The sequence below is a fragment of the Poecilia formosa genome, unplaced genomic scaffold (assembly GCF_000485575.1).
Source record: "Poecilia formosa unplaced genomic scaffold, Poecilia_formosa-5.1.2 Scaffold223, whole genome shotgun sequence".
NCBI classification, from domain to species: Eukaryota; Metazoa; Chordata; class Actinopteri; order Cyprinodontiformes; family Poeciliidae; genus Poecilia; species Poecilia formosa.
The window spans coordinates 190,696-216,692 of NW_006800162.1; the positions used below are offsets into that span (position 1 = coordinate 190,696).

Genomic DNA, 25,997 nt, shown 5'->3' on the forward strand with positions numbered 1-25,997 from the left:
GCTCCATATTTACAGATGACAAAGAAGTGAACTCCCAAGTGTCTCTCATTGACCTGATGGCAACACAGAAAAGCTTTCCAACCAGGCACCAATAAAACATACAGACAAGCTTTAGTTTAACATGTTTATTACAATACGTACATTTCACATTTGAGCTTTGACCTCTTGTTGCCCTGCGCTGACTGAAGAGGTGCTCCACATGCACCCACCCTGGACCTGCTGAGGCCGTCCTACCGCTCCTCGACCGGGGCGCTGGTGAAAATGTGTGGCCATCATTGTGATTTTCCGCTTGTCACTACAACTCTTATAAATAAAACCTTTTTTTTTTTAATTATTTTTTTTATTCCATCTCTCTTAAAACTCCACTGTTATGTTAGCAACTGTACAAAGGAATGAAAAAAACAAGAGGTACAACCCTCAACTTGAAAAGTCAAAGAGGTGTGGGAGGGGGAAGAGAGGAACAGAAAAACAGTGGGAACCCAAAGGAGAAGAAAGTAAAACACAACACAGAAAGGTGGGATGTGTCAGAGAAAGAGGCGTGGCAGGCGGGCGGGCAGGTAGGTGGGCGAGTGGGTCAGGAAGCCAGGGCGGGGTGGTGGAGGTTACCGGGAATGGTCCAAAGCAGCACGCCATCACATCCCACAATGGATTTTTTTTTTCCTTTTTGTATTTATTTTTTTTTTTTTAAATAATCACTCACTTCACCAACCACCAGGCACTGATTTTTTTTTTCAGACTGGGTAATGCAGGGCCACCAGAAGCTGCTAGCAGATCACTAAGCATTGGGAGCAGGTGTTAGTCTGCCACGCCTGCACATGACAGTACCCCTCCACTCAGGGAGGCTGGAGGGAACGGGTGAGTTTACCGAGATTTGATGAGCTGAAGAGATTGTTCTGGTTGATTCCATGCCTCCAACACCTTCAAGTCAGCCTGCAGGCCACACACACACACACACACACGCACACGCACGCGCTCACACACACCAGCTGACTCAATGGTTCAGAGATCTTGTGAAGTGACAGAGTGAAGCCGGAGATCTGCAGATGAGTTAACGTGAAGGACCGGAGGCGCCGAGGCGTTGATTAGTCTGGATGTCCAAAAAGCTTTGATAGGCATGGCTTTCCATGGCTTCAATCTACAAAACATATTTACAACATAGATAATAACATCTACAAGAAATCTACATTTTTTTTTCCACCCTCCCCCACCGAGGGTTTTTCACAAAACCAGCGTCTTGTAAATCAACCCTCCTCCTCCAACAGCAGCTCCTCGGTTCTCCCTTTCAGGTCTCCCAGTCCAACGGTCCAAACCAACCCGACTCAAACTCCTCTGAGAGAGTGTGTATGTGTGTGTGTTTATGTGTGTGTTAAGACTGGGTTCAAGAGGAACCGAACAACTGCTTTCTTTCCAGATTTCAACTATGTGCAATGGGTTTCCCCCTTCCCCTCAAACCCCCCAAAAACAAAACTCTCGACACCAAAGTTCTCAGACCATGAAGGAATTTTGATTCTTCAACTTTTCAAGTTCTTTGATTTGCTGTCTCAAAAACAATATCCTGAGGGGAGAGAGATGAAGAGAGGAGAGGGTTAGACGTGTGGATGTTTTGACCGAGTCGTGACCGAGGGAGAGCGGCGGTCTCACCTCTGCTCCCGCAGCGTAGCTTGGATTTCACAGACTCTGACCAACGAGCGCAGATTCTTGAGCTCAGTGCAATTCTCGGACATGCAGATGCTGCCCATGCTGTGGGCCTCTTCACGTAGCCTGGATGCCTGGAAGAGTTCACGCCACAGGTCAGCTTGTTGGTGTTCCCCAGGGGGTCATTCCAGGGCCACTACTATTTTCCATTTACAAATGCTGCCACTTGATCAGGTTATTCATGAATTCCAGGGTTTACCCCAGTGTTTTATCAGTCTGGCAGCCCACCAGACTTTACTTGAGACCCCACCAAGCTAGGCTTTGTTTAATTCTTTTTAATGTTTGTCTTTTTTTTTGAAGACTTTATAGTTGGTGTTTGTGTTCTTTGAAAGACATTAACAGTCCCTGATATCTGGTGAAATTTTTAAATATCAACTTTAAACTTTAGTTTAACTCAAAAACATGCTAAGCTGCTGGATGCTACCACCAGACTTAGCAAGTTTTCTAGAAGAAACCCTGAATTCAATGTCTCTTCATTTCTATGCAGATGATTCCCAGATTTATTTGGCTGTCAACCCATCAGAGCTCCTTACTTTTAAACTTACCCTACGTCTTTCAGACATCAAAACCCAGATGTCTGATAATTATCTGTTACTCAATAATGATAAATCTGAGTTAAGGGCATTTGGACCCAAGGTCAACATTTTGAGAACATTACTAAAACTAGTGAATGCTCTTCCTCTGAATATTAGACCGGGCTCTTGACTGCCTCTTTTTAAATCATTAGTTAAAACTTACTTTCAAAATAAGGCTCAAAATAAGGCTATTAATATTTTAATTTCTTTTGTATTTTTACTATTTCAATTTGTCTTACAATGTTGTGTATTTTAAATGATTTGGTATAATTTTTGTGTTTGTGTCAATTTTTGTGTTTGTGTCATTTCTAATGTTTTAATAAATGTTTTAATGCAGAGAACTTTACAATATTTGTTTAAAAAGTTGCTATACAAAAAAGAAAAAAAATATAGTTGAGGATGTTTGGTTGTGAAATGTAAACAAAACAAAACAAAAAAAAAAAAAAAAAAAAAAAAAAAAAAAAAAAAAAAAAAACAAAAACAGAAAAAACAAAACAGAAGATTTCAGGAGGTCCTGACCTGCTTCTCTGCATGTTCTGCAGGCCACCCCTGCACATGTTTAATAAGGTTCTCATTAAAGTGGGTGGCCAGCGTGGGAGTCAGGGAGCAGGAGGGCCGCACTGCCGAGGCGCCGGGGGGAGCCGAGGCCGCGTTGGAGGCGTTGCTGCCGGAGCTGACGTGGTTGGGTCCAGGAGAGGGACTCCTCTGACTGCTGCGGTTCACAAGAGAAAACGGAAAACGTTTATGAAAAAAATGTCTCCCTCAAAACCTCCTGCAGGTTTTATTCAGAAAACAAAGTTTTCATTAAGTTTCGGGAGGAGATTTCTGCTAAGTACTGAAGATAAGAACTTGATTTGCTGTTCACACACAATCTGAAATTACCAAAGAGGGAAAAGTTGTGGGTTATAAAAAAAAGATCCTTTTACTGCAAACTGCATAGTTTGATGCTGTGGAATAGGGAGAACTGCTACATTATCAACAATTTAAAATTTAACGTAAAAGTCTGCTTTTGTTTTTCATATTTTAACTTCAAAGATCAAAGTAAAATCCTCTGCTCCTTTTTTAAAACCACGGTTTCTGCAGATTTCTCACTTTAAAATTTGTTTTAGAAAACTAATTTCTAAAACCATCTGTCAGATTTTAAAATTCTGCAAATGTATGTAGTTGGCTTCAGAGATGAAGTTAAAAAACCCCCCAACAATTTAACATTTCATATTTGAACAAAGATTAGAGCCACTATAAAATCCAGACCTGAAATCCTGTTTGTAGTTTCTGATCTTTTGGTTTCTTTGTAAAAGTTCAAAGTCATATAAGAATCAAAGCTTTGATGATCGTCTAAGCTTCAGAACTTCAAACCGATTTAAAACCCTGATCTGTGAGAATGTAGAAGCAAAAAAGGCAGAAGAACTGTCCTTTTGTAAAAATTTCTGATTTGGAGTATATTAACTGCTACATTTTATCAGTAACTCATATACACATGTAGAATTAAAGATGAGTCAACATGTTATTTAAAACACTGTAAAATATCCCCTCAGGAGAGAAACAGATCTAAAGCTCTTTCCAGATTCATGGGCAGCAACAATCTTTATTTGTACATTCAAAATATATCTAGAAAAATGGCACAGTTTGATTCTTTGGCTTTAGAAATAGTTTAGAAGATTCATGTGGAGCTAGAGAGTGAAATAATTCAGCACAGACGATGTAAAGTGCAGGCAGCAGGCTGCTACTGTGGAGCAGGTCAGCTCATGCAAAGACGGCAAACACAGCGATGTTACACTCTGATGAACCAGGTTTCTGCTGGTATCACTCAGCACAACTACAGCTTTAAGAACAAACATCTATGCATTTAGAAATGTCTCTGCATGAGAAAACTATGCTTTCAGCTCTGAAGCTAGAAACAAAGTAAACAGAACTAAAAAATAGAGTTAATAAATGTTGGAGCCTATTAAGAATTAGATAAATTTATTCTTTGCTAAATTAATTTCCACAGATTTAATGACAAATTAATGGTAGCTCACTTTTGTATATTAATTATGTATGTATTTAATTGTTCTTTTTAGACCCTCCTCCTTGTCAGTCAGGTTCGGGCAGTGATTAACAGGCAGAAACAGCTGTTGGGGCGGAGCTGATTGTTTGGTGAAGGAGTGAGGAGTGAAATGATTTTTGTACCGCAAACTATGATTTTTTGTTGAAGTCAACTCGGAGATTACTTTTTGTTATGTTTGTAAGTAAAAGAAACCTTTTTGGAAACAGGAAAGAGTCTCCGCGAGTGCTTTATTTTGTTTCGAGCGAGTCGAAACCCTCCTCCTGGACTGCTCTGGCATTTTTGTGTTTTTTGGATATTTCGAAATGCGAGAGTGGACGTAACAATAAAAGACAGAGAAAGTAATGGTGTGGGAAATCGATTGCCTTATTACGGAAACCATTACAACCGTGACCAATCTGGCTATTACATAACAAAATACTATTAGGCTTAGATAAACAATGGGGTACACCCTAGTCAGGTTGCCAGGGCAACTCAGACACACCATAGGCCCATCACCGTAAGAAAGTTTGCTGGACGATTAATTGTCCCAGAAGTTATTAGGACAAATGATAATATTGTTTTGAGACAATTTTCAAGTAACATAATAGCAATGGGATAATAATACAAGAAAACATTCACAAAGATCAATACTTTAATTTCTAACATTCAACAAAGACATTTTAAATATCCTAAAAAAAATATGCAAAACAACAAATAGTGAATTATGAGGTCTGTAAATACAATTATCCTTAAAGAAAAGCCTAGATGAGACCAAAGAACCAGACTGAAGACTTTTATCATCCAGTTTTTGGTTGATAAACCCCCCAAAATCATTCATTTCCATGCAGATGGAAATGAATGAGCTAGTTTTAATTGATCATGCATTCAATTGATTTATTGCAACAAGCCTAATACACAAAACTAATGACCTGTGATTATAGGGATCAGTAATGGCTCTGGGAAGAAAGAAATAAAATAGAGTAAATAAACAGAAGCAGCAGCTCTGATGTGGCGCTGCAGAAGAGCCCAGATAAATAAGCAAAACAAAGCAACTTGTCTTTGTTCCACTGATGACCAGCAGGTGGTGCAAAAACAGAACACATTGAGACACTGGATGAGCTCAAACAGCCCTGCCACTGGAGGTAGGAGCAGGAATGCAACAGGCAGTAAGTGAGCTAAGGTCAGGGGTCAACCAGCTGAGTTTGGCAGTGTCGGTACTGACCCTTGGCGCTGAAGTGTGCGTGGGGAGGCCGTGGTGGCGTCGTGACCGTGCGGCTTCTCGCTGGACAGCGACTGCTGAGATGTGGGCTGGGAATGAGGCGGCTGCTTCACCACTGGCGTGCTCACCTGAAACGCAAGTTGGAAACGATGCGTCAGCACAAAACGCCGACCTCAACATCACTGGGATCAGCTGGTGTCACTGGTACTCTACCTGAACAGAACATCAGATGGCGCTGTGGTGTGGTTAGCTCCCAGCAAACACATGCTCTCTTGTTTGTGCTAAATGCCACTTTGCATAATCATATCACTATTTTTATTTCTTGTAAAGCAAGACAAAAAAATAGCACTTTTGAGTGTCCTATAAAGCACTGTATGAATTTGATTATTATTAGTTTTCGTCTTTAAAAGCAAATGAAACTTATGAAAAGGCATAAAAAAAAGTAATGTTTTAGTGACTTACTTTTAAAGATGCACCAATACGATATTAATATCGGTATTAGTCCCAATATAGAAAAAAAAATCTAGATTGATGACATTTTGTCTGACCCATAATGGCAGATCTATTCAATTTGATTCTACACTTTGTAATCTGAGCAATATCATGCTTTATTATTTATTTTACATTATATTCAAAATTCCTAATTGCGCTTTCTGAATCATTTGAAAGGTTTGTTGCAGTTTATTTTTACATGTTGGACCAACGTAGTCAAGCTATTATTTAGTCAGTTTCAGTTTCTTTATCATTTATTTTCCATTGGCTGTTCTGCTCCTAATTCCACTCAGAACAAATTAAAAGTTGTTGTTTTTACATGTTTGACCAATCTAGCTGGCTTATGAAGCTATTGGTGTTTTGAAGTGTGCTGTACTGGGGCAGAGATATCAAATCACCTTGTAATACAACACATTTCCGTCTGTGTTTAAAAAAAAAGAAAAAAAAAAAAAGAAACATTATAAGTCAATTTAGCACTGATTTGCTGTATCAGATAGGTAAACCTTGGATATCGGTATCGGAAGTAAACAAACAAGAAAAAAAAAAAAACTACGTGGATCCTACTTACTTTTGGTTGTGAGATGACGGGCTGTGCACTGAGGTGAGACTTTAAAGGGCCGACGTTCGTTTGCGGCGTGCTGATCCTGGGCGACACGTAGGATCTCGGCGATGAGGCGTCTGACGTTAAAGACATCGGTGACTGATTTGATTGTTGAGCTTTTGGGAGAAACAGAACCGTAAGGGACCCGCAACGAGCCGACAGTGCAAAAACAAGAACTGGAAGCACGGCGCTTCATTCCAGCTGACGTTCAACTTCCTTCACCTTGGTTGGAAAGCTGAGCAGCTTGGGAGAGGATAGTAGTGATGTTGAAAGCCGACGGTCCAGCTGTGAGGATCTTGTGGAGCATCGACTGTAATGACGCTTGTGTGACAGCAGCTGTGAGAACTACAGAAACGAAGAAAGAAAAACCACAAAACATGTTGGTGATGGATTAGTTTCTGAACCAATTTAAGGAAATTGTGACCGACTTATCGGTGCACTCCTTACTTCTCTTTTCTTATCTCTTTTATAATAATGTCGCCGCTACACTTTGTGAACTTCAACATCTCAGCTGCTAAAAATATAGGCTACATCAAAATTTGGCAGTAAAAGTCAACCCAACAGACCAAATCTGCAATAAGGAAATGTTCTCAGTAAGCAGTGCTTATCTGGTTAAACCAGCGAGTTGAAGATGCTGCCATCACTGTTCTGGATAAGGTCTGTGGTTATTTAGATAAAGAAAAGTCACATGTGAACAGCATTTTCATGGACTGGTCATCTGCTTTTCACACAGTTCAACCCCACGTTCTTTTAAAGTGTTAAAAAAAAAATATGAATGCAAGTAGTAATTTTATAATTCTGATTATAGAGTTTTTTTGTTTGTTTTTTTTAAAGATGGATCACAATGAGATTGCATTAACATTTATTCCCAGTGCCATGTCTTAAACACAGGGGTTCCGCAGGGCTGTGATTTATCCCCTCTGTTATTTAAATATAAATGAGGTAAACTACAACACAAAAGCTCCTGGATAATAAAATATGCTGCTGATACGACTGATGAAGCTCCTCTGCAGGATGCTAAACACACTACTATCAGCAACTGTCTCGTTGTCAGGTTGCTTATTTTAAATGCTACACAGTAAAAGTCTTACCCATTGGGTCCAACAGACTTCACTTCCACTTCCATGCAAATTATAACCGGCTTCTGGCTAATTGCTGTTTATTTACTTTTTCTACATACAGCAGTGCCAGTGATAAAAAAAGGCAGGTAACAATGCTAGGTTTATAGCACATAGAAAACGTGTCGAGTGTTTTAGTGGTTCACACAAGTTAAACGCAACTATAAAGGCCCAGATTTATTCTGCTTTTAGATATTTGCGTTGAGTGAGACTGATGTGAGCGCATACATCTTTGTTAATAAGGAATAATGTGTGGCAGGTGCGTTTACATCTCAACACGCTCGCTCAATGTGTCTGTTCTGGCAAACTGATAAACAAATTACACCACCAGCCAATCACAGACGGGTCCTTTTCATCCAGAGTTATTCTTTACAGATCTACATTCATTCACTTGGAAAAACAACAACTGATCCCAGCCAACACAAAAACAGCAAGCGTTATTACAGAAATGAACTGATGATGTCACAAAAATTTACTATTTTTGTGACATTATTTTGTAAATCCTACAAAACAGTAAGATTTAGAAAAACACAAGAAAACTTAATGCAATAAGTTTTGTACCCAAAGAATATTTATAAAAATATGCTCACTCCTCCTACTTCATGTTTTATTTTATTTTATTACTTTTAAATGTGACCAGCATTACATAGTTTGTCTTATGATCCCTTGGCTGATTAATTAGGATTAGTATTGTCAATAGTAACACAATTACAAAGTCAAATTTCCTGTCAACTTTAAGCATTAACACAAAAACATAGCAGGCTGCTGGTGGACTGGCCAACGCCTCTACCACCGGGATTAGCAAGTTTTCTGGGGGAAAATCCTGAAACCTAAGAGTCAAAATAAAGTTTCCCTTATGAGCAAATTGAAAAGCCATAATGCCACCAAGCAAAGGCTGACAGTGGTTTAAGTTATTTACAGAGAGTAAACATCTTGGAACGGTAACTGTTCCTCTAGGCATGAAAACAAGCTGAATCAGGGGATCAATGAGGACAGGAAACAACTCCCACCCAGATCAACCCTTCTATAAGAAAGCTACTCAGTTCGATGAAGACAGCTCTCATTCTATTCACTCACTGTTTTCATATAACAATAATAATGAATTATGTTGTACTTTTCAAACTTACTGAGAAAAATCACTTCCATTAATTGGGAAAACTATGATTTCTTCTCATTCACACACTACCAAGCTGCACTATGTGGCACATTTTCAATGGATTTCATTTGACTTGTTAAACTCTCTTATTTTAGCCACATTTCAACCAATCACAGGAGTGACTGAGCTTGAACAGGAAGTTATAAAAAGTGTAAAACTAAATCACTCATTCCTCATTAAGTGCTTGATTAAATTGCTCACCAAACAAATTTGAAGCGCTAAGAATCAGCCTTCCTTCCTCTAACTGAATCAAACATGCCACACCAGGGAGCTTTTCTCATTTAAGACATCAAATACACAAGCTTTACAACTCGCATTATTTCAAGTTAGATAGAAGGCAATGGTGTTAACTCCAGGGTGAAAACTAATGTTTTAAACATGCTACTCTTCCACTTGCAAAGCAAAAAGCATCACAGCAGACGTTTTGCAAACACAGGCTAAACGACATAACATAAAATTGCATCGTCAAGCTGTAACTTCTCTCTTACCCTCGTTGATTTTTGTCATGTCCACGTTGGCGTTATTGAGCTGCAGGGCCGTCTGAAGCGCTGGGAGAAGCTGGCGGAGCAGGTTGGGGTCCTGGAGGATGGGGGGTGTGGAGGACTGAAGGACTGGGGAGACGGGCACGGTGGACGCCGACGAGCCCGGTGGCGCCGATGAAGGGTTCACGCTGCCCGCACCCGAGGAGGATGACTGCGACTGGCTGGGAAGAGCCGCTGAGGGCTTCTCCGCCTGAGTCGACTCTGTCGGGAGAGAAGAGGAGGAGTCTGGTTCAGGCCACCGTCTGCTGATCCACACAGATAGAGACTGGAAGACTTCAGTTCAACTGGTTGATGATGGTGGTGCTAAGGGAACAACACCAGCACCACCACATAGCATAATCAAATAACTAAGTTACCTTCAGTAGTCATAAAAATGTTGTATCTACGAAACATAACTTAAAAGAAGTTTGACTTCGTAAATTAACACCTTGAAATTGGGCCTCTGTCACTTTAAGAAGCTCCTGCTGTTTCTGAAACTCCGCCTTCAGGAAGTCATTACAACATGGTTCCTCTATTAACCCTTTAACAACATTTTTTTTTCCACCAGGAGTTTGTTGATTGCTAGTCAAAGGAGCCTCAAACATGGTTCTCGGTCCACTAAGATGTTTCGAACATTTGAATGGTTGCTGTGGGAGATTAAAGGATTTCTCAAACATGCATGAAAAAGAAAAAAAATAAAAATCAATACAACGCTCCAAGCTCATCATGTTTTTGAGCTTAACATGATGTAAAGCTTAAAAAACCCAATTGTTATATAATACTGCCCCTTTAAAATTGTTTATAGAATCCACAGTAAGAATAGAACTTCTTCAACAATACTATTCAAAGTCAATGCAAGCAGTCTGACTTTTAGCCAAGTTGTTGCTTCAGAAACACAATCAGCCTGTTCTTGCTTACAGAGGCTCATCTGAACCACCAAGACAGTCAGCTGCAGCTGGAGCGACCTCAGAACGAGCCTCTGGGACCGTTTAGTTGAGAAGGTGAAGGCTAAAGTTCTGTTCTGAGACAGTTATGAGGAGTTTGGGCTCAGAGGCAGGAGAATAAGAAGAGCCCAGAGGCTAACGCTTAAACCAACACACTAACGTTTGAGAGCAACTTAAAAAGGACAGCCTGGCTCCCGAAGCTGCAGCGGTGAAGGAGTGGACATATCGGATGGTATATAATCACCCGTTGTGACATATAATTATATATATTATAACGGGTGATACATAATGGTATATATAACCTGTTTGAAAATTAGAAATGAAAGAACAGCACAGTTATGAAATTAAATCTGACCCTTATGCATTATTTGTATAAAGCAAAAAGGTCGCCGTTACTAAAACATCTGCATCATTTCACATCTGCTGGGATTTAGTTGGTAAATGTACGCTTCTGGATCAATCTGTCGCTAACAGAACAAACTAACAAGTTGTGGAGAACTAAGTCAGGAGTCTTTGTACAGCTGGTACTCTGATTTCATGTTTGGGTGGTTGTGTGATTACGTCACAGATTTACACTGAATGTCCAAATTCTTAGAATGCCGATCGGGGAAACAGCTGATGCAGCTCTACACACCAACTTTTTGCACAAGTTGCACCTCACTTTCAGTGAATTGCGGCCAATATTTTTTATTTATTTTGCTTTTACTTGCCACCAGTAACATTAATCTTTAGACCCATTTTTTAAATTTACCATACGTAGAGTAAATAGGAATGTTACGATATACATTTGTAGATTCATTTGGATCAGCAAAAATGTAACGTATACTCAAAAAGCATCATTTCATACAGAACCAGAGTGTAACATGTTGATTTTTTTTTTTTTCATACTCATTATTACTTCCATATTTGTAGACAGTTATCAATTTTCTATTTGGCTTTATGCAAGCTAAAAACTGGATTAAACCCCATATTTGCAATATTTCCACATTTTAATTCCACTTGAATTATATAGCATCACTTAGTAATCCATCTAATTATTTTTTTATTTACTGTACAGAGAAATGCAATATATGTACAGAAATGGATAATCAAAGCTATTAAAACACAGAGTGAAATGAAACAACCTATATGCAATTTATCTCCCTAAAAAAATGTAGTCAAGTCAGATCCAGCTTAAAATGCCAACAGGTCAAAGGTCATCAATTTATAAATAACTTTGCACATTTGATGTTTTGTGCAGATTTGTAATGGAAACACAGATTAAGGTGCTGAGCTCAACTCTAAACCATCTTTAAGACAAGATTTTCTTTTACAAAATGTAAAAGAACATGACTTTCTTTGCTTTGCACATAATGTTTAAGTTTTTTTTCTCTCAAAATAAATAAATAAATAAAAATCATAAACTCCTTGTAAAGTCATTCAGTCCTTTGTTGAACCACAGCGCTGTGAAACCTGAACAGTAAATATGAAACTCTTCAACTGCTTTCATTCACTCCATAATGACACACTTTTTGGATTAATAAATATTAGAAAATTGAATAAGTGGAATTTGAAAAATAATAAAAACAGATCTCACACTGTAGATTAGAAACTGAGATCACCTTACCACAGCTGCTCTAGAAATCTTCATATCTGTAGAAAACAAGACCCTGCTCTCCAAACTCTAAAACCTGAAGCCCCTCAACGTGTGCTCAGAGTTTGTATTTTAGTCTGTTGACACACGGTTGTACTGATAAATCCAGAACATAGCAGCTCGTCATGTTCACTGATGTAACAACACGGCCAGCTATGAGTAAGAACCTGCTGAGATAGAGACCGCTAACTTAGTGAGCTGGTGTGGAGAAAACCGTCTCTGAAAGGGATAATCAGTGCTGGACACCATGTGGTAGCCGAGATTTAAGTGTAGCTTAACCCCGGCTCTGAGAAGTGTTACAAACAAAACAGATGACCACTAGAACAGGAAGCTAGGTAGTTAGCTAGTTTGACAGAAAGAAACCAAGAGGAAACCTAACAACTGATTAACTGCACTGGGCGTTTTCATGGGTCGTTTCCATACATTATATGTCCTGATGCTGAACGTCTTCTCGTACTCCAGGAATGCTCTTTTCACCTAGAAACACAGATCTATGCCCAACAAAACAGCAGCATCCAGAATGCTTAAATTAACAGCAGCCACATTTTACAAAACAGCATTAATATCCGATTCCTGTGGTTTCAAAGCCGCCACTCCAAACTGTGTGGAATCGTGGGGGATTTTAAATGAGCTACACTCCAGACTGAAGGGAGATCGGAAAAGAATGCTGCATTTAGAAACACAACCTGCTTTCAAAAAATACAACAGCTTCACAAACCTTTGAAAACATCCTGGGATCATTATGAAGTGAAGTCTGCAGAAAGAAAACAACACACACATGCCACATCCTAAGCAGCAGTGTGTCTGCTCTGTTCAAACTTGAAATCTGTGAATGATCAAAAATCCAGAAGAATTGTGATTCTGATCTGTCCCTTTAAGGATAAATGCTGTAAAAGCAGCCAAACTTTCTCAGTCATGGCTGGGATTCTACATGCTGAATCCATCATTAAATTGTCCCAGAAATGACTGAGATAATATTGTTGTTTCAAGTAATTTAAGAATTATAACAGTATAATAATGCAAGTTTGACCTCTCACAGAACACTAAATAAATCATTTTGTAAAGAACTTTCAATACTGGAACTGCAAGATATTTTAAATGATCCAAACTAAACTAAACGGCCAAAACCAATAAATAAAACTGCTAAAAACCACACAAAACAAAAACCATAAATTAAATATATTAGAAAGTATCAAACAAAATTGCCCTTCAAAAACATAATCAGAGTGGAAATTATTTAACTTTTTTTTTCTATGTTTACCTTTATAGTTTGTGTTAGTGGAAGTCATAATACCTAATTACCTGGTGATAGTTTCAAATTTCCTGTAAACGTGAAACTTTATTAACTCAAAAAACACATTAGGCCCCTGGTTACAGTTTAACCCTTCTAGACCGAACACGTCAGCAACAACAGAAAAATGTGCAGTACGGTAATTCTGTGACACTTTGCATTATCTGAAAAATAAGCAAAAAGATCCAGGCAGAGATTTGAAACTTAGGACTCTTAAACCTCTAATTCCTTCAGTCGACAGTTAACAGCCCTTGTTCCCACAGTACAACTTCTCTTCAGGTCAGTCAAAAGAGAACAGATCAACTTAAAGCAACATTTTGCCCAACTAAAACCACCAACTCTGAATTGAAAAGCAACCCAACGGCGAAACCTAGCATACAGCTTGGTTTGAAATTGGACCCGTCATCTTTAGAAACCTTGAAACCAAACAACATGGGTTGGATAGTGGAGGTAAAGTGTTTGTTATGAAAACCAAAAAGAACCAGCAGTTCTTTCTGCTGTCACAATCTGAATACATCACCCTTTGAGCCGCCAAAGCAAACCGTCTTCAACAAAGACTGCACAAAACAAAGCATCTGTGATGCAGGCAGATGAAAGATGGAAAGCTCGGCGTTGCAGAACCAGACGCGGTACCTACTGGGTCCGGTGAAGCCGGGGGCTGCCGTGGCTTGCATGGCCTCCCTTCTGTAGTCCCTGTCCTTGGGGAAGCTGTTGACAACGGCGCTCTTTGTTGCCTCCTTTTGCCTCTGTTCCCTGCCGAACACAAAGCAACCCGCGTGAGCCGGCGACCGCGTGTGACGGACGGGACGCGCAAGAGTGCCGTGCATCCGTCGCCGCGGCTACCTCTCCAGCCACTCTTTGGGCTTCTCCCACTGGGACACCTCCGTCCTGCAGTTGTAGTAGTATTTCTTTCCGGAGGAGCTGATGTGCTCTGACCAGTCGTCGCCAGGCTCGTAAGGCTGGGTTGGGAAACGCAGAACCCAAAGGGCAGCGAGAAGAGAGAGAGAGAGAAAAAAGGCAAGAGTTCATGTTGTGACAGTCTGATGCAAGAGGCTGTAATATAATATGAGAGAAAAAGACTGTTCCTGTTACTGCTCTTCAACTTCAGTTTACAACATTCAGGATTTTCTGATTAAGATGTCATTTAGGTTTGTTTTTATTTTGCGTCAAGTAATAAAAATGTGTCTGAAATTTACTGCAAAGTGCAGAAAATGAAACTTGTTGTTTTTTTCCTTGTGAAACTATGCACTCAGAAGTCATTACTGAGATAAATTCTATAGCGGTCTGTCATCGGCTCTCGAGCTCCAGCAGCAACAATACTTACTGTGTCTGATGTCTTGCTGGGGTTAGAATGTGAGTTGGAGCTATGGAGGGAACTGTGGTTGTGGGAATTTTCTTGTGGAGAATAACTGGGTCCTGCAGCGAAACACACAGAAATTCAGCATGAATGACCGGGTCCAGTGAGGGACAAAACAGCAACACAACGCAACACGATCCAGCTGTGGTGTATTTAGCTTTATACCCTGTCCTTTCTAAAGCTCCCCGCCTTAAGCATTTCATGACACTGTAGAAATAACCTGTCATTTCATCTGCATGGTGGTGTATTAGTGCCACTGCAGATGGGGGTGGGGGGAAAGGAGAAATAAACTTCTACCAAAAAATAAAAAACTCAAAGAAATTTTGTGATTGGTCTCAGAAATTTTGTAGAACAAATTCTGAAATTTTGAGTTTAATCACAGAATTTTTTCAAAAAAAAAAAAAAAAAAGGAAGGAAAAACAAACAAACATTTTTGGGTTTTAAAAGTCAATTTTTTTTTAGTTTTTAAAACTTACATTTTTGTGATCTCTCAATTTGAATTTTTTTCTAGCAAATGTTTCATTTTTGGAGCTCAGAAATGTCCTTGATTTCTCAAGAGAATTTCTGACATTGATTTCCAAATTTCAGAATTTGTTTTGGGCAGAAACTTACGCCTCAATTTTTTTTTCTCATCTACAATGGCCCCAATACTCATCATACTTTATAGATGCTCTACCTTTCATTTACTTAACAACAATTCTACATCACATTGCCTTTATTTCTTTACATTTATTTCACACATTTATTCATCTTTAATTCAGGATGCTACAGTAGAATCTGTATTTTTCAGTAAGATAAGGCAACAACTAGCTGCTTCTCTCACACTAAAGACACATTTGAGTTTACACCAGCCCTGGAACTCCAGTTTGTTTGTCTAGGAAGTCTGGTTTGTTTGTGGACATGCAAAGAATGCGTAATCAAACTCTGATTCAGACCAAACAACAGAACTCTGGTCCACCTACAAACCTGGGTCTCCGTTTGATTGAAGTGAACTCTGGTGCAGTTTGAAAGCAAATGTGAACGCCAAGCAGACTGGAGACCGCTCCAATGGTAGGAAGCGGACTAAAGCGCAGGGCATTCTGGGTAAACACAACCAAAACAAATACGAGGGTCTAGTGCTAGCGGGAGAAATGACTCAGACAAACAAGACAAAAGAGAAATCCTCCAACTCCTAAAATCTGATGCTACTCCATTTTTCTTTACATTTTGTGAAAAAGGAAATTGCGTCCAATATCTTCTTTGGAGGGTTTGTGTATCATTTCCTTCAGTAGTTCTTGGTGCAGCGCCACCACAGGCGAGGAGGGGAACAGGTTTTTCAATTTGGTTGGTTTGATAGTGTAGTGAGAAAGAAAGCAGCAGCAGATGAAAGTGGAACAAATGTTGCAGTTTTGGCCCCCAATTGAATGAAGCTCCAAATCTGTTTTCCTTTTATTTCTAAAGCCATCAGATAAATCAATAGCGAGTACCTGAGAGTGACAATTCCTGTCTAGGTAGAGACAAACTGCATTAAATCCTGAAGCCTTTCTGACTTCAGGTTCCAACTAGTCTGGAAATACTAAAAATATTGCCAAAACCTTTATTTTCTCATTCAGACATGAAAAGCACTCTAATAAAACTTCATTCTTACCAGACTATGAAATCTAGAAATCTATAGAAATTTACACAGAGCCACACACGCTACTGCCTCACCATCACTGGACCAAATCAACCCTGAGCTGCTGCTGCTGTGTTGAGGATGAAACTTATTTTATTGATGTAATCCTCACAACGGCTTCAGTTCACATTCCATTTATCCTGCTCTGCTTATTTTTGTTCAGTTTCCATCTTTCTCTCATGTCCTTACCTATATTAGCAAACAGCGTATGTTTCTGCTACTTATCAAAAGGGGAACTATGTCAGGTTTCAGAATGAACGGATAAAAGCAATGTGAAGCTGGCAGGTTATGTCGTTGTCAAAAGTGGCACAATTAACCACCTTTGAGACAAAACTGTCAATTGTGCTGTTATTTAACAACATGCAGGCTTCTGGTTTCAAACTCCATATGATGAAGCATCTTCAGATTCGATTGCGATTTTTAGGTTCGCCATTCAATTCAGAAATTACTTTTGTCTCGTAATTAATTTTCCTGAACAAAAATAGTTTAGAGATTCTGATTAAATAATGACTTACAATGGTAAAGAAATTGAACATTTAAAACAAATTTATAAGGTTCCATGTGTGTCCTAATTCAGGGTCTGCAGCCTTCGGAGGACGGTGAAGGCTGCGAATATCGAAGACCAGGAGAGAAAAACTGTGAATTCGGACAGGTCTAGCCTTCTGCCAGCTGTTTAGCCTCCACTTCAGTGGAACTTATGTTGCCTATTCAACCGTGACAGCGTGAAGCACAGAGCGGCAAAGGAAAAACAACAGAGCCGAAGTTTGTTTTTTTAGCCTCGCAATACTCCTGATGTCTGTATTATTTTTCAACTTTTGTAATAAAACCTGTTCCACAGTGAAAAAGAAATGTTGGTTTGATTCTAAAATGTTCAAACGTGTATAGCACATTTCTACAAGGAATGAATAGAAGCAAATTATTCATTTTCATTTATAATACTCTCCAGATGTCAGATAAGACATTAGTTAAATAAAACTATTACGTTTAAAGGCTCAACTTTAATCAGTCAAACCAATTTGCTCAGAAATAAATTAGATACTTTAGTAAACCAAACATTTTACTACTAGATGTTATATGACTGAATAATATTGGTAGTAGTGTCATTTAAAGTGTAATATAGTAAAATAATTTGAAGCTCTTCACTGCCATTGCAGCTTTGCCTGAACACCCGATTTGGACCCGCAATGAATTATGGGAAACTATGGGATATGGTGGGCTGTGAAGGATACACCAGATCCATCCTTCAAGTCTGCAGAAAAGAAGGACACATTTGGAGGAGTCTTCGAATTCAGACAGGCCTCGTCGCTGCAGTATGACGTAAGCAGCCTACAAATCCGTCCTTCGAAGGATGCAGCCCCTGAATTCAGACACGACTTCTATCAAATTCACCAGTTTGTATTTAAACAAAAGCAGGTTTGTGCACCAAATTCAGTAACTAAAATTACCAGGACTAGGTTAGCTTAGCTAACTGGCTTTTCTTAAATAAAAAAAGAAAAGAAAAAAAAAATTCAAAGAATTATTCAAAATAAATACGGCAGCTGAGTGGACGAGTAAAGCAATACGCAGTATACTCGCAGCAACTTAAATGCATTTGAAAATTGATTTTGGAATATTCTGAATCAATTTGGAATCCCCAGGACAAGGAGTTGCAATATTTTTTGTAATAGAATAATTTTTTCTGGACTTCTAATAAGATATAGAAAATATCTCACAATCTACTCTTGCTAATGGGCTGTTCTTTGTCAACCAAAAATGTCCTAACATCTGACTGTTTAAAATCCAAATTGCATGTCATGTAACAGATTACTGACGTATAGAAATCAATGTTTTTCTGCCGTGTTTTCTATGGTTGATCAAACCAAACGCACTCCTCCTCAGAGAGAAGAAGCTGGTCAACAGGAACCATGGACAGAACCCTGACCCGCTACAAGATCTCTGATCGAGTCATTTTTCTGATTGTGACGATGTACACCTAGAACAGGAATATCCTGCAATACTGTTTATGGTCTAATGTTTCACTACACGCTGTCAAAACGCCCTCCACAACAGTTGCTTTAACAACACAATTCTAAAAATGTAAAAGTGACTGTAATTACATGGGAATTTAAAGTCATTGCCAGAGAAGCAGCTCTGAAATGGCAACAATGCTGCAGCTCATGTGGAGAGCAGCTTGCTCTCTACATGAGTGATCCAGTCACAGAAAACCAAACATGAAAGCCACAAACTAAACTTTGATCTTCTGAGCCTGACATTCTGATTTGTGCAAATACTCAGGATTTTTATAAGATCTTAATTTTATTCCAGCAACATTCATGAAACAAAAAAGTTGTTGAATCTAAAGCAGCAGTTCTGGCTGCCTCTTTAGGGTCAATATTATTGCATAATTTCGGTTTTAACTACAGGTTCAGAAAAAATATTTTTTTCATTTCAAGAACAAATGTTTTCCAAACTGACTTTTTCTCTTTCAAATCTCTTTTCTGACACAACATGAACTTTTTACTTTCATGAACATAAACAAAAAAAATCCTACATCAGTTCATCCGTTTCTTCCTGTGCCTCTGCTCCATCTGGCAGACAGACGGCCCGGTTCTGGTTCTGCTGGAGGATTCTTCCTGTTAAAGGGGAGTTTTTCCTCTCCGCTGTCGCTACATGCATGCTAGCTATGAGAGAAATCAAGAACACAACTCAACGACTCTCTCCTGTGATGATGTAAACTGCTTCAAAAAACAGTAAAACGTTGGTCCTCCCTCAGCTGTAGCGTCACCAGCTGAAGTCACTTTGACAAGCTTGCACTAGAAAGTTAAAACTTAAAACCAATATGGGAAAATATTAAACCTTGGAATACAAACCACCAGTGTTGAATTTGATCAAAAACTTACATCAACTCACAAAAAAAGGTCTTGACTTTCAGCAACGTTTTCTGTGGATCGATAACAGGTGATGTAATAAAACACCAACCCGACTGACCATTTCTTCCCGGAGACATAAAACCAGTAGAAATATTACTGACCGCTCACGGCAGGAAGGCAACTTCTTTGCTAAATCTCACATTATAGCCTGCTGATGTGGCATGCTAGTGCTAGCTTGATTCCTCTCAGCGTCAACCGTTTGCTGGACTGAACTTAACGCGCGTCTTCTGCTTCTCAACACATGTCACATCGCACCGCCGGGACGACAAACTCTGCTCATTCATGTAAATGTGTGTGTGTTGGGGGAAACAGTGGACTCCTCTGTCCATGCTTTCTGCTTCCCGGATGTCAAGTCCTGCCAACTAATTTTCATAAGAATCGTCTTTTGCCCGTTAGATCATCCTCATGTTCGTTCGGAGCAGAAAAGTTATAGTTTTAGGAGTCATGAATGTTGAAAATTCACCTCTGATCTGAGGAGATTCTGTTCAAATATTGGCATAAATTGTTTGTAAGAGTTTCCATAATTTTACCGCTGTTTTTATCAATATGTCCCAGAATAAAACCTACAAATATGGTTCTGTTGAAGTTTTAGAACTTACATAAACAGACTGAACAATCTTAAAACAAAACACATATCTTTAAGTACAACACAGAAACGGTGATTAGACGTTTACCGACTAAACTTGAGTTATGACATAAAGTATTTTCAGCCTTTAATCTTTGCAATATATGAGTTAATAGTAATTCTGGTTTGAACTAATTTCCAGTATCAAGTCAATTTAACCAAACATCCAAAATTATAGATTTTGGATTTAACCCAGATTCAGATTCCAGAAAAAGGAACTTTAATTTATTTTTTCAGGCTCTGTCAATAACATAATACATGCAAAGACCATCGTACCTGTATGAACATGCATTGTCTGCAGCCACATGTTACTTTTCCTCCCCCACCTCCTCATTCAAACAATGAGCTCCAGTTGATTTATGAATTAAGTGTCTGCAGAAACGTCCAAATGAAGCTGAAAATGATAGCTGTTCAGGAAGTCCACACAGCGCCTGGAGGAAAGCCCGGGTTAACGAAGGCGACGAGGTACGTCAAACCACCAATTAATTCTGATCTGGGTGTTAAGAGATCGCCAGCGGAGCAGTGAGGAGCCCTGGCTGGGTGGAATTTACCTCAGCTTGGCTCAACTCAAACTGCAAGCATGGCTTCAACAACTTGGATTACAAATAAACAAATTTGAGAAAATGAGAAATGTTCAAGCCAAATAAAACCAAAACCAAATAAAATAAAATAAACCCGTCACATTAACAAATTTTGCTGGACGATAAACGGTCTCAGCAATTATTGCAATAAATGATACTATTGTTGTTTTCAGACCATTTTCAAATAATATCACGATAACTCCGTAATAATGTAAGTGTGTCTTCTCAAAGGTTGAGAAGCTTCCACATTTTAAATATAGAAAATAAAACACAGCAAACAACAAATACAACAGAAATAAAATAGATTATGACATCTATGTAAACAAAACTGCACTTCAAAAAATAGACTGAAAATTAACGAGTTCAATTTAATTTATCATGCTTAATTAGTTCAACATTTGAATACGACTCCCTCCTAAACATTCACATTAATTACTTCCCGTTCAACTCCAAGAGATGCTGCAAAACTCAACAAAATTCTTAAAAAGTAGGTTCATCTGTGGAGTTTTTTCCCCCCAAAATCTGTTCTGTCGCCTACCAAAGACAAGTGGAATCAGTCACTTCATCCCACTGCGTTGGTGTGTGGCTTTAAAACCCCCCGAACTTGTGTGTGTGTGTGAAAACATGTGTGTGAACACCGTCAGCCATCTCACCTCCGTCCCGTTCTCTGACGCGGTGTGTGTGGACAGCCTTCGCCCTGCTGTGGCCCGTGCCGTCCGTGTGTTTGTTCTCCGGGCTGTCGGACCTCCTGAGCATTTTGCAAGGAGGGGTGACCTCTGTGGGGTCGCGCGTCTTCTCGTGGCGGTGTTCCCCTCCTGGATGGCTTTTGGATGAATATTTGAGAGTCTGGAGACACAAAAAGGAAGGAGCTCACTGTCATCTGGTCATCAAAGTTGCAAACAAGGGTTCCAGTTGTCACAGTGCCCCAGCCGGCTCTGTTATAATACTTTTAAATCAAGTCTGGATGGTTGTTGAAACACAGCTGAAGCAAATGGATTTACAAGTCTGATACCCAGCCGTTCTCACAATACTTAGCCCGGTTTGTTTAGTGAAGAGAAGAGCGTTGTAAATTTTAATAAACTCTGACTGGTGAGCATCACTTTAACTTTTACAAATCCACTGCTGTTCTACAAACCTTTGAACAAATATATTTTACCTTATATCAAACGCAAATATCATGTTTTGTCATGATTTGTTTTGTTTTTTTTTTAAATGTCTAAAAATTAGGATGCTACAAGCCACAAAACATTCTTAACATCAGAGTCCAAAATTGAAATAATCAAGATTTCTTAAAATATTAGACCCATTAGCTGAGAGTGCTATTATTCTAGTTATTTTTTTTTTTACTTTTCCACTTATATTAGTCAATTTATTTATTTATTTATTTTTTTTTTTTACTTTTCCACTTATATTAGTCAATCACATATTAACAGATATTGTTTTTTTTCTTTGCAACTTCCTAGTAAATTATGAATCTAAGCCTTTTGAGTTTATCTCAAATTAGCAGCTTAAATGATAGCAACCTAATTAACTCTTCAAATTTGTTGCAGATCTAGGCGTAATTAAGCGTTTTCAACACTTAAATATATAATTATGATCGGCTAATTATATAATAGTAAAGGTAAACAACATTTCAAAACACTGACGACGAATTGCCTCTACTGCCAACTGAGATTTTTTTTTGTGTGTGTTTTGGTTAGAAAATGTTGGTCTTAAGAAGATATTCTTACGACTCCTGTGTTAAAAGCTAAGCTGACTTTATCCTTAAAATGACAGATTGCGGTCGGGCCCTAATCGGAACAGCTAGCAAGAAGGCTAACACTACCAAGCTATCGTTAGCTTTGATCTGCAGTAAAACTCCCTCTGCCCTTTCCCTAAACCTCTTCCTTCGACGGACTCATGTCCGTATGTGTTCTATTGACATTCAATCGTTTGCGTTGTGGATATTTTCCATGCTTTGTCCCTTATTTCGGGTAGCATGCCCACTACTTTTTCGTGTTATTTTCCGCACCGACTGAGGCCCGTGCTTTCTAGAAGCCCGAGCTAGAGTGTCCATTTTAATCTTATTTGCTGCTAGCGAGCTAGCAGGCTACGGATAGCTAACAAGTACCTGATAGGGCTGAGAATCTCTTCGGTCGCACCTGAAAATAGAAAACAAAACAGTAAAGAGTGAGAAGCTTTCAATGCCAACGTCGAAAAACGACTTTACGAGCCTGCGGAAGCAGCACGTTCAAGTTTTAAAATACTTATTTTGGTTTCGGCAAAAATGGCGGATTGTCAACGCGTAGCTACGAGGAAAGGGGAAAAAAATTAGAATAAGTAACGTAAGAGAAGGATGTTTACCCATCGCCGAGTCTCGGTTGTTTCCTTGCATACATTACCATCAATGCCGTGTTAGTGTGTTTAGAGTGGGATGTGAAAGACTTGGTAATGGCACTATGTTTTCTTGTGATTCGATGACCTGAAATCGTCTGTTGGTATATAGCAATGCTATCGGGAGCGCTGGTCTGAAGAGCGCCCTCACTCAGTCCATCTCCCACTCTGAAAACACAGCTCAACCGCTACCAGCGGAACAGAGCAGTTTAGCTGCGAGCCAGGTTGCCACGTCGGAGACAAGCACCCACATGGGATCACCTTCAGAAATCCAGCAAACGTGCGTCGTGGTTTATGAATACATCTAATAACAAAGTCCAAACGTTTGCTGGGTACCTTAAATGATTCTTTATACATGCATTCATGAATACAATGCACATGCTAATGCCGTTTTTTAAATTATTATTCTTACAGCTGCAAATAAAATACGGTAAGATATAAGTATATTGCGGAAACTTAAATATAAAAAAATAAATAAATGTTTTGTAATTGGTTACAGTCCAAACTGGATAGCTAGAAAGTACACTGTAAGAGCCTCAAACGTCAATTATGGCAAACATGGCAACCTTGTTCCTGATAACTCATAACGCCCCCTCTGATGTCTATGTACTGATTTGAAACAGTAAATTTTTTTGAAAAGTTTAAATCAACACATTTTACTATTAATTATTTTTCAATTCCGTTATGACTACGAGAAAGAATACTTCTTATATAATTTGCAAAAAACGCCGAAAACAGATAGTTTCTGGTTTAATGAATGAAGCTGGCAATGAGGTTTTCCACTCCTGACATCTAGCGGTGGGATTGTGACGTTACAATCAAAATGTGTTCAATGTTTATTGAATTTAATGAAATATGTATACACTTCACTAAAGAATTTTGTAATTAATAATAATAATAATAATAATAATAATAATAATAATAATTTATAATTTTGTGAAGACTTCTTTGCATCCTGTTTTCTATTTTGACATATCTGTTAACAAATGTATGAAAATAGACAGAATTAATTCTATTCTGAAAGAATAAGTTTCAAATGAGAGCTGCTTGTCATTGTTCACAAACAATGTATCTCACATCGTTTTGTAGGTTGAGAACAAAAGACGCAATTGGCTCTGGTTCGCAATGCATTAACACGAGGACCTATGAATGGGGGTTGCATCTATTGTCAGCGAAATTCCTGCAACTTGCTCACACAGGCACACCGTGTCCTTCCCCACAAATCTCCTGGGATAACAAGTTTTAAAATTCTTTCTTTCTTTCTTTATTTCTTTCTTTCTTTCTTTCTTTCTTTCTTTCTTTCTTTCTTTCTTTCTTTCTTTTGTCTATTTACATGTCTTAAAATTGAATCGAAATAGTCAAGTAATCAAATCTGCATTAATTCCTCAAAATAAGGTCACTGCAGTTTGACCACCTGTTGGTTTTTCTCCTCAGTTGACCTCTAGAGGGAGATATTTCACCATTTTGTAACTCGAGCGCCAGAACTATACAAATTGTTGCTGTCAATTAAATTGAGTTTATTTTATTTATTTTACAAATAGATATTATTATTATTATTATTATTATTATTATTATTATTATTATTATTATTATTATCGTTTTACAAATTCAATTAAAAAGTCTGCATTATTAATAATAATACATATTTTTTGAATGATTACACCGGCTCAAATGGCATCTTTTACAAACAACAAGTTACATTGTTGCAAAAGTTTGTTTTCTTTAGTCATATCGAGGAGCCATGCTAATGGATAGTAAAATCATCCAATCACAAAGAAAATGTTCTTATTAAGCCCACCTCAAATATATTTCAACCAATGAACGCTCAAGGTGGGCGGCATCTGAAAGGAAAACCCGTCACAACGCAGATCTGAGATCAGCTCTTGGAGTAGGCTTATCTCCGGCCCGACGTTGTGTGCAAATATGCAAACCGCTTCCAAGTCAGCGCGTTGGCGAAACACTTTCTCTGCCTTGGGACAGTTGGAACCGTCGAGGCGTAACATTTTAAAAGATTTTTGTCCGTGGTAGGCTGAACCGGGGATAAAATAATGGAGTGGAGAGAAACAACCAGAGACTTTAAAAGTGGGGAATGAAAAAAGAGAACGCTTCGATTTTCGAAGGAAACGCTGGAGTTGCAATACTGTGAAGAAGAAACCATTCAGCTCCGATACAAGTGAGTGGCTTACACGTTTATTGTTTTTTACTTCTGAACTTATATTTGTAGCTTAGGACAGTGAAAGCAACAGATTTTCCCTGTCATAAAAAAAAGAAAGAAAAGTTAGTCAACGTTAAAGTTTTTGAATGTGAAGCTTTGACAATGGCTCAATAATGACGTATGTGATTTTTATTTGAGCGCTTATGTGATGCGGAGGCTAAAATAATAGTGACCGAGCATTTATTCACTACGAGGTGACCAAATGCAGAACTTTACTGCGTATAACATTTGACTACGTATGTGCAACAAGTACATATTGTTTTTACACACAAAATATGTATTTGTCTTTCTTTATGAATTTAAATTATCCTAAAAAATACAACACAGGGATACTATCGTATGAAACACATAATGTCAGTTTCCTCATGACCCAGCTCTCTACTTCCACTCCCACACCCTTCGCGCGCAGTTCCTCCACACCAGGAAGTGCACCGGGAGGGAAAACAGAACCGTGGTGCCCTGTCGTGTCAAATGTGGAGGCACGGAGCTTGTCACTGGCTGATGACAACAAGCCTCTGACCGGTGTTCCTCCTATAGGATACTCAGCACTTGGTCAAATCCCTCCGCACCCAGCTACTTCTTCAAACAAGTTTATTTGTTTTTACTTGTTTTACGACACACACGTGGTTTCTGGATAGCGGCATTCCAATTCTGCATCTGTTCACCTGAGGACAACACATTTCAGCAGCGTCCTTGTTCCAACACACCTGATTCAAATGAGGAAACTGCCTTGTCAGCCTAATTCTCCAGAGGTCAGGTGTGTTCAGTGTTGCATGTGTTGTAATCAAGTCGAAATGTCTTGCATGAAACAGGCCAATGCAGATCAATAAACGTACTGTTTGTCATTATAAAAATAGTGCAATGCAAATGCACTATCTGTTTTCAAACCTCAATTGATGGTTAACCTTGTACTGTGACTGCTGGTCCTTTGAAGTGTGTTTCCATCATTTTCAAATCCAGGCACCAAAATTCAGCAAGGTGTGTGTGTGTGTGTGTGTGTGTGTGTGTGTGT

The 25,997-nt window shown here is 38.8% G+C and overlaps 1 protein-coding gene across 2 annotated transcripts; it reads right to left on the reverse strand.

Annotated features, from left to right (window-relative positions):
- Nucleotides 1-307: 307 nt before the first annotated feature.
- On the reverse strand, nt 308-22,984 carry waca (WW domain containing adaptor with coiled-coil a). 2 transcript variants are annotated; one of them, XM_007568468.2, is made up of 13 exons: nt 22,741-22,984; nt 22,508-22,538; nt 21,051-21,243; nt 14,596-14,687; nt 14,115-14,230; nt 13,909-14,024; nt 9,371-9,625; nt 6,831-6,953; nt 6,576-6,724; nt 5,519-5,643; nt 2,790-2,982; nt 1,642-1,769; nt 308-1,555 (listed from the first exon to the last, which is right to left on the reverse strand). In XM_007568468.2, the coding sequence occupies exons 1-13, from the start codon at nt 22,779-22,781 to the stop codon at nt 1,486-1,488; spliced, it is 1,632 nt and encodes a 543-aa protein (XP_007568530.1). In that variant the 5' UTR covers nt 22,782-22,984; the 3' UTR covers nt 308-1,485. The 2 variants fall into 2 exon arrangements, with proteins under 2 accessions (XP_007568530.1, XP_016535338.1); XM_016679852.1 differs by lacking the exons at nt 21,051-21,243; nt 22,508-22,538; nt 22,741-22,984 and adding an exon at nt 20,093-20,237.
- Nucleotides 22,985-25,997: the final 3,013 nt, after the last annotated feature.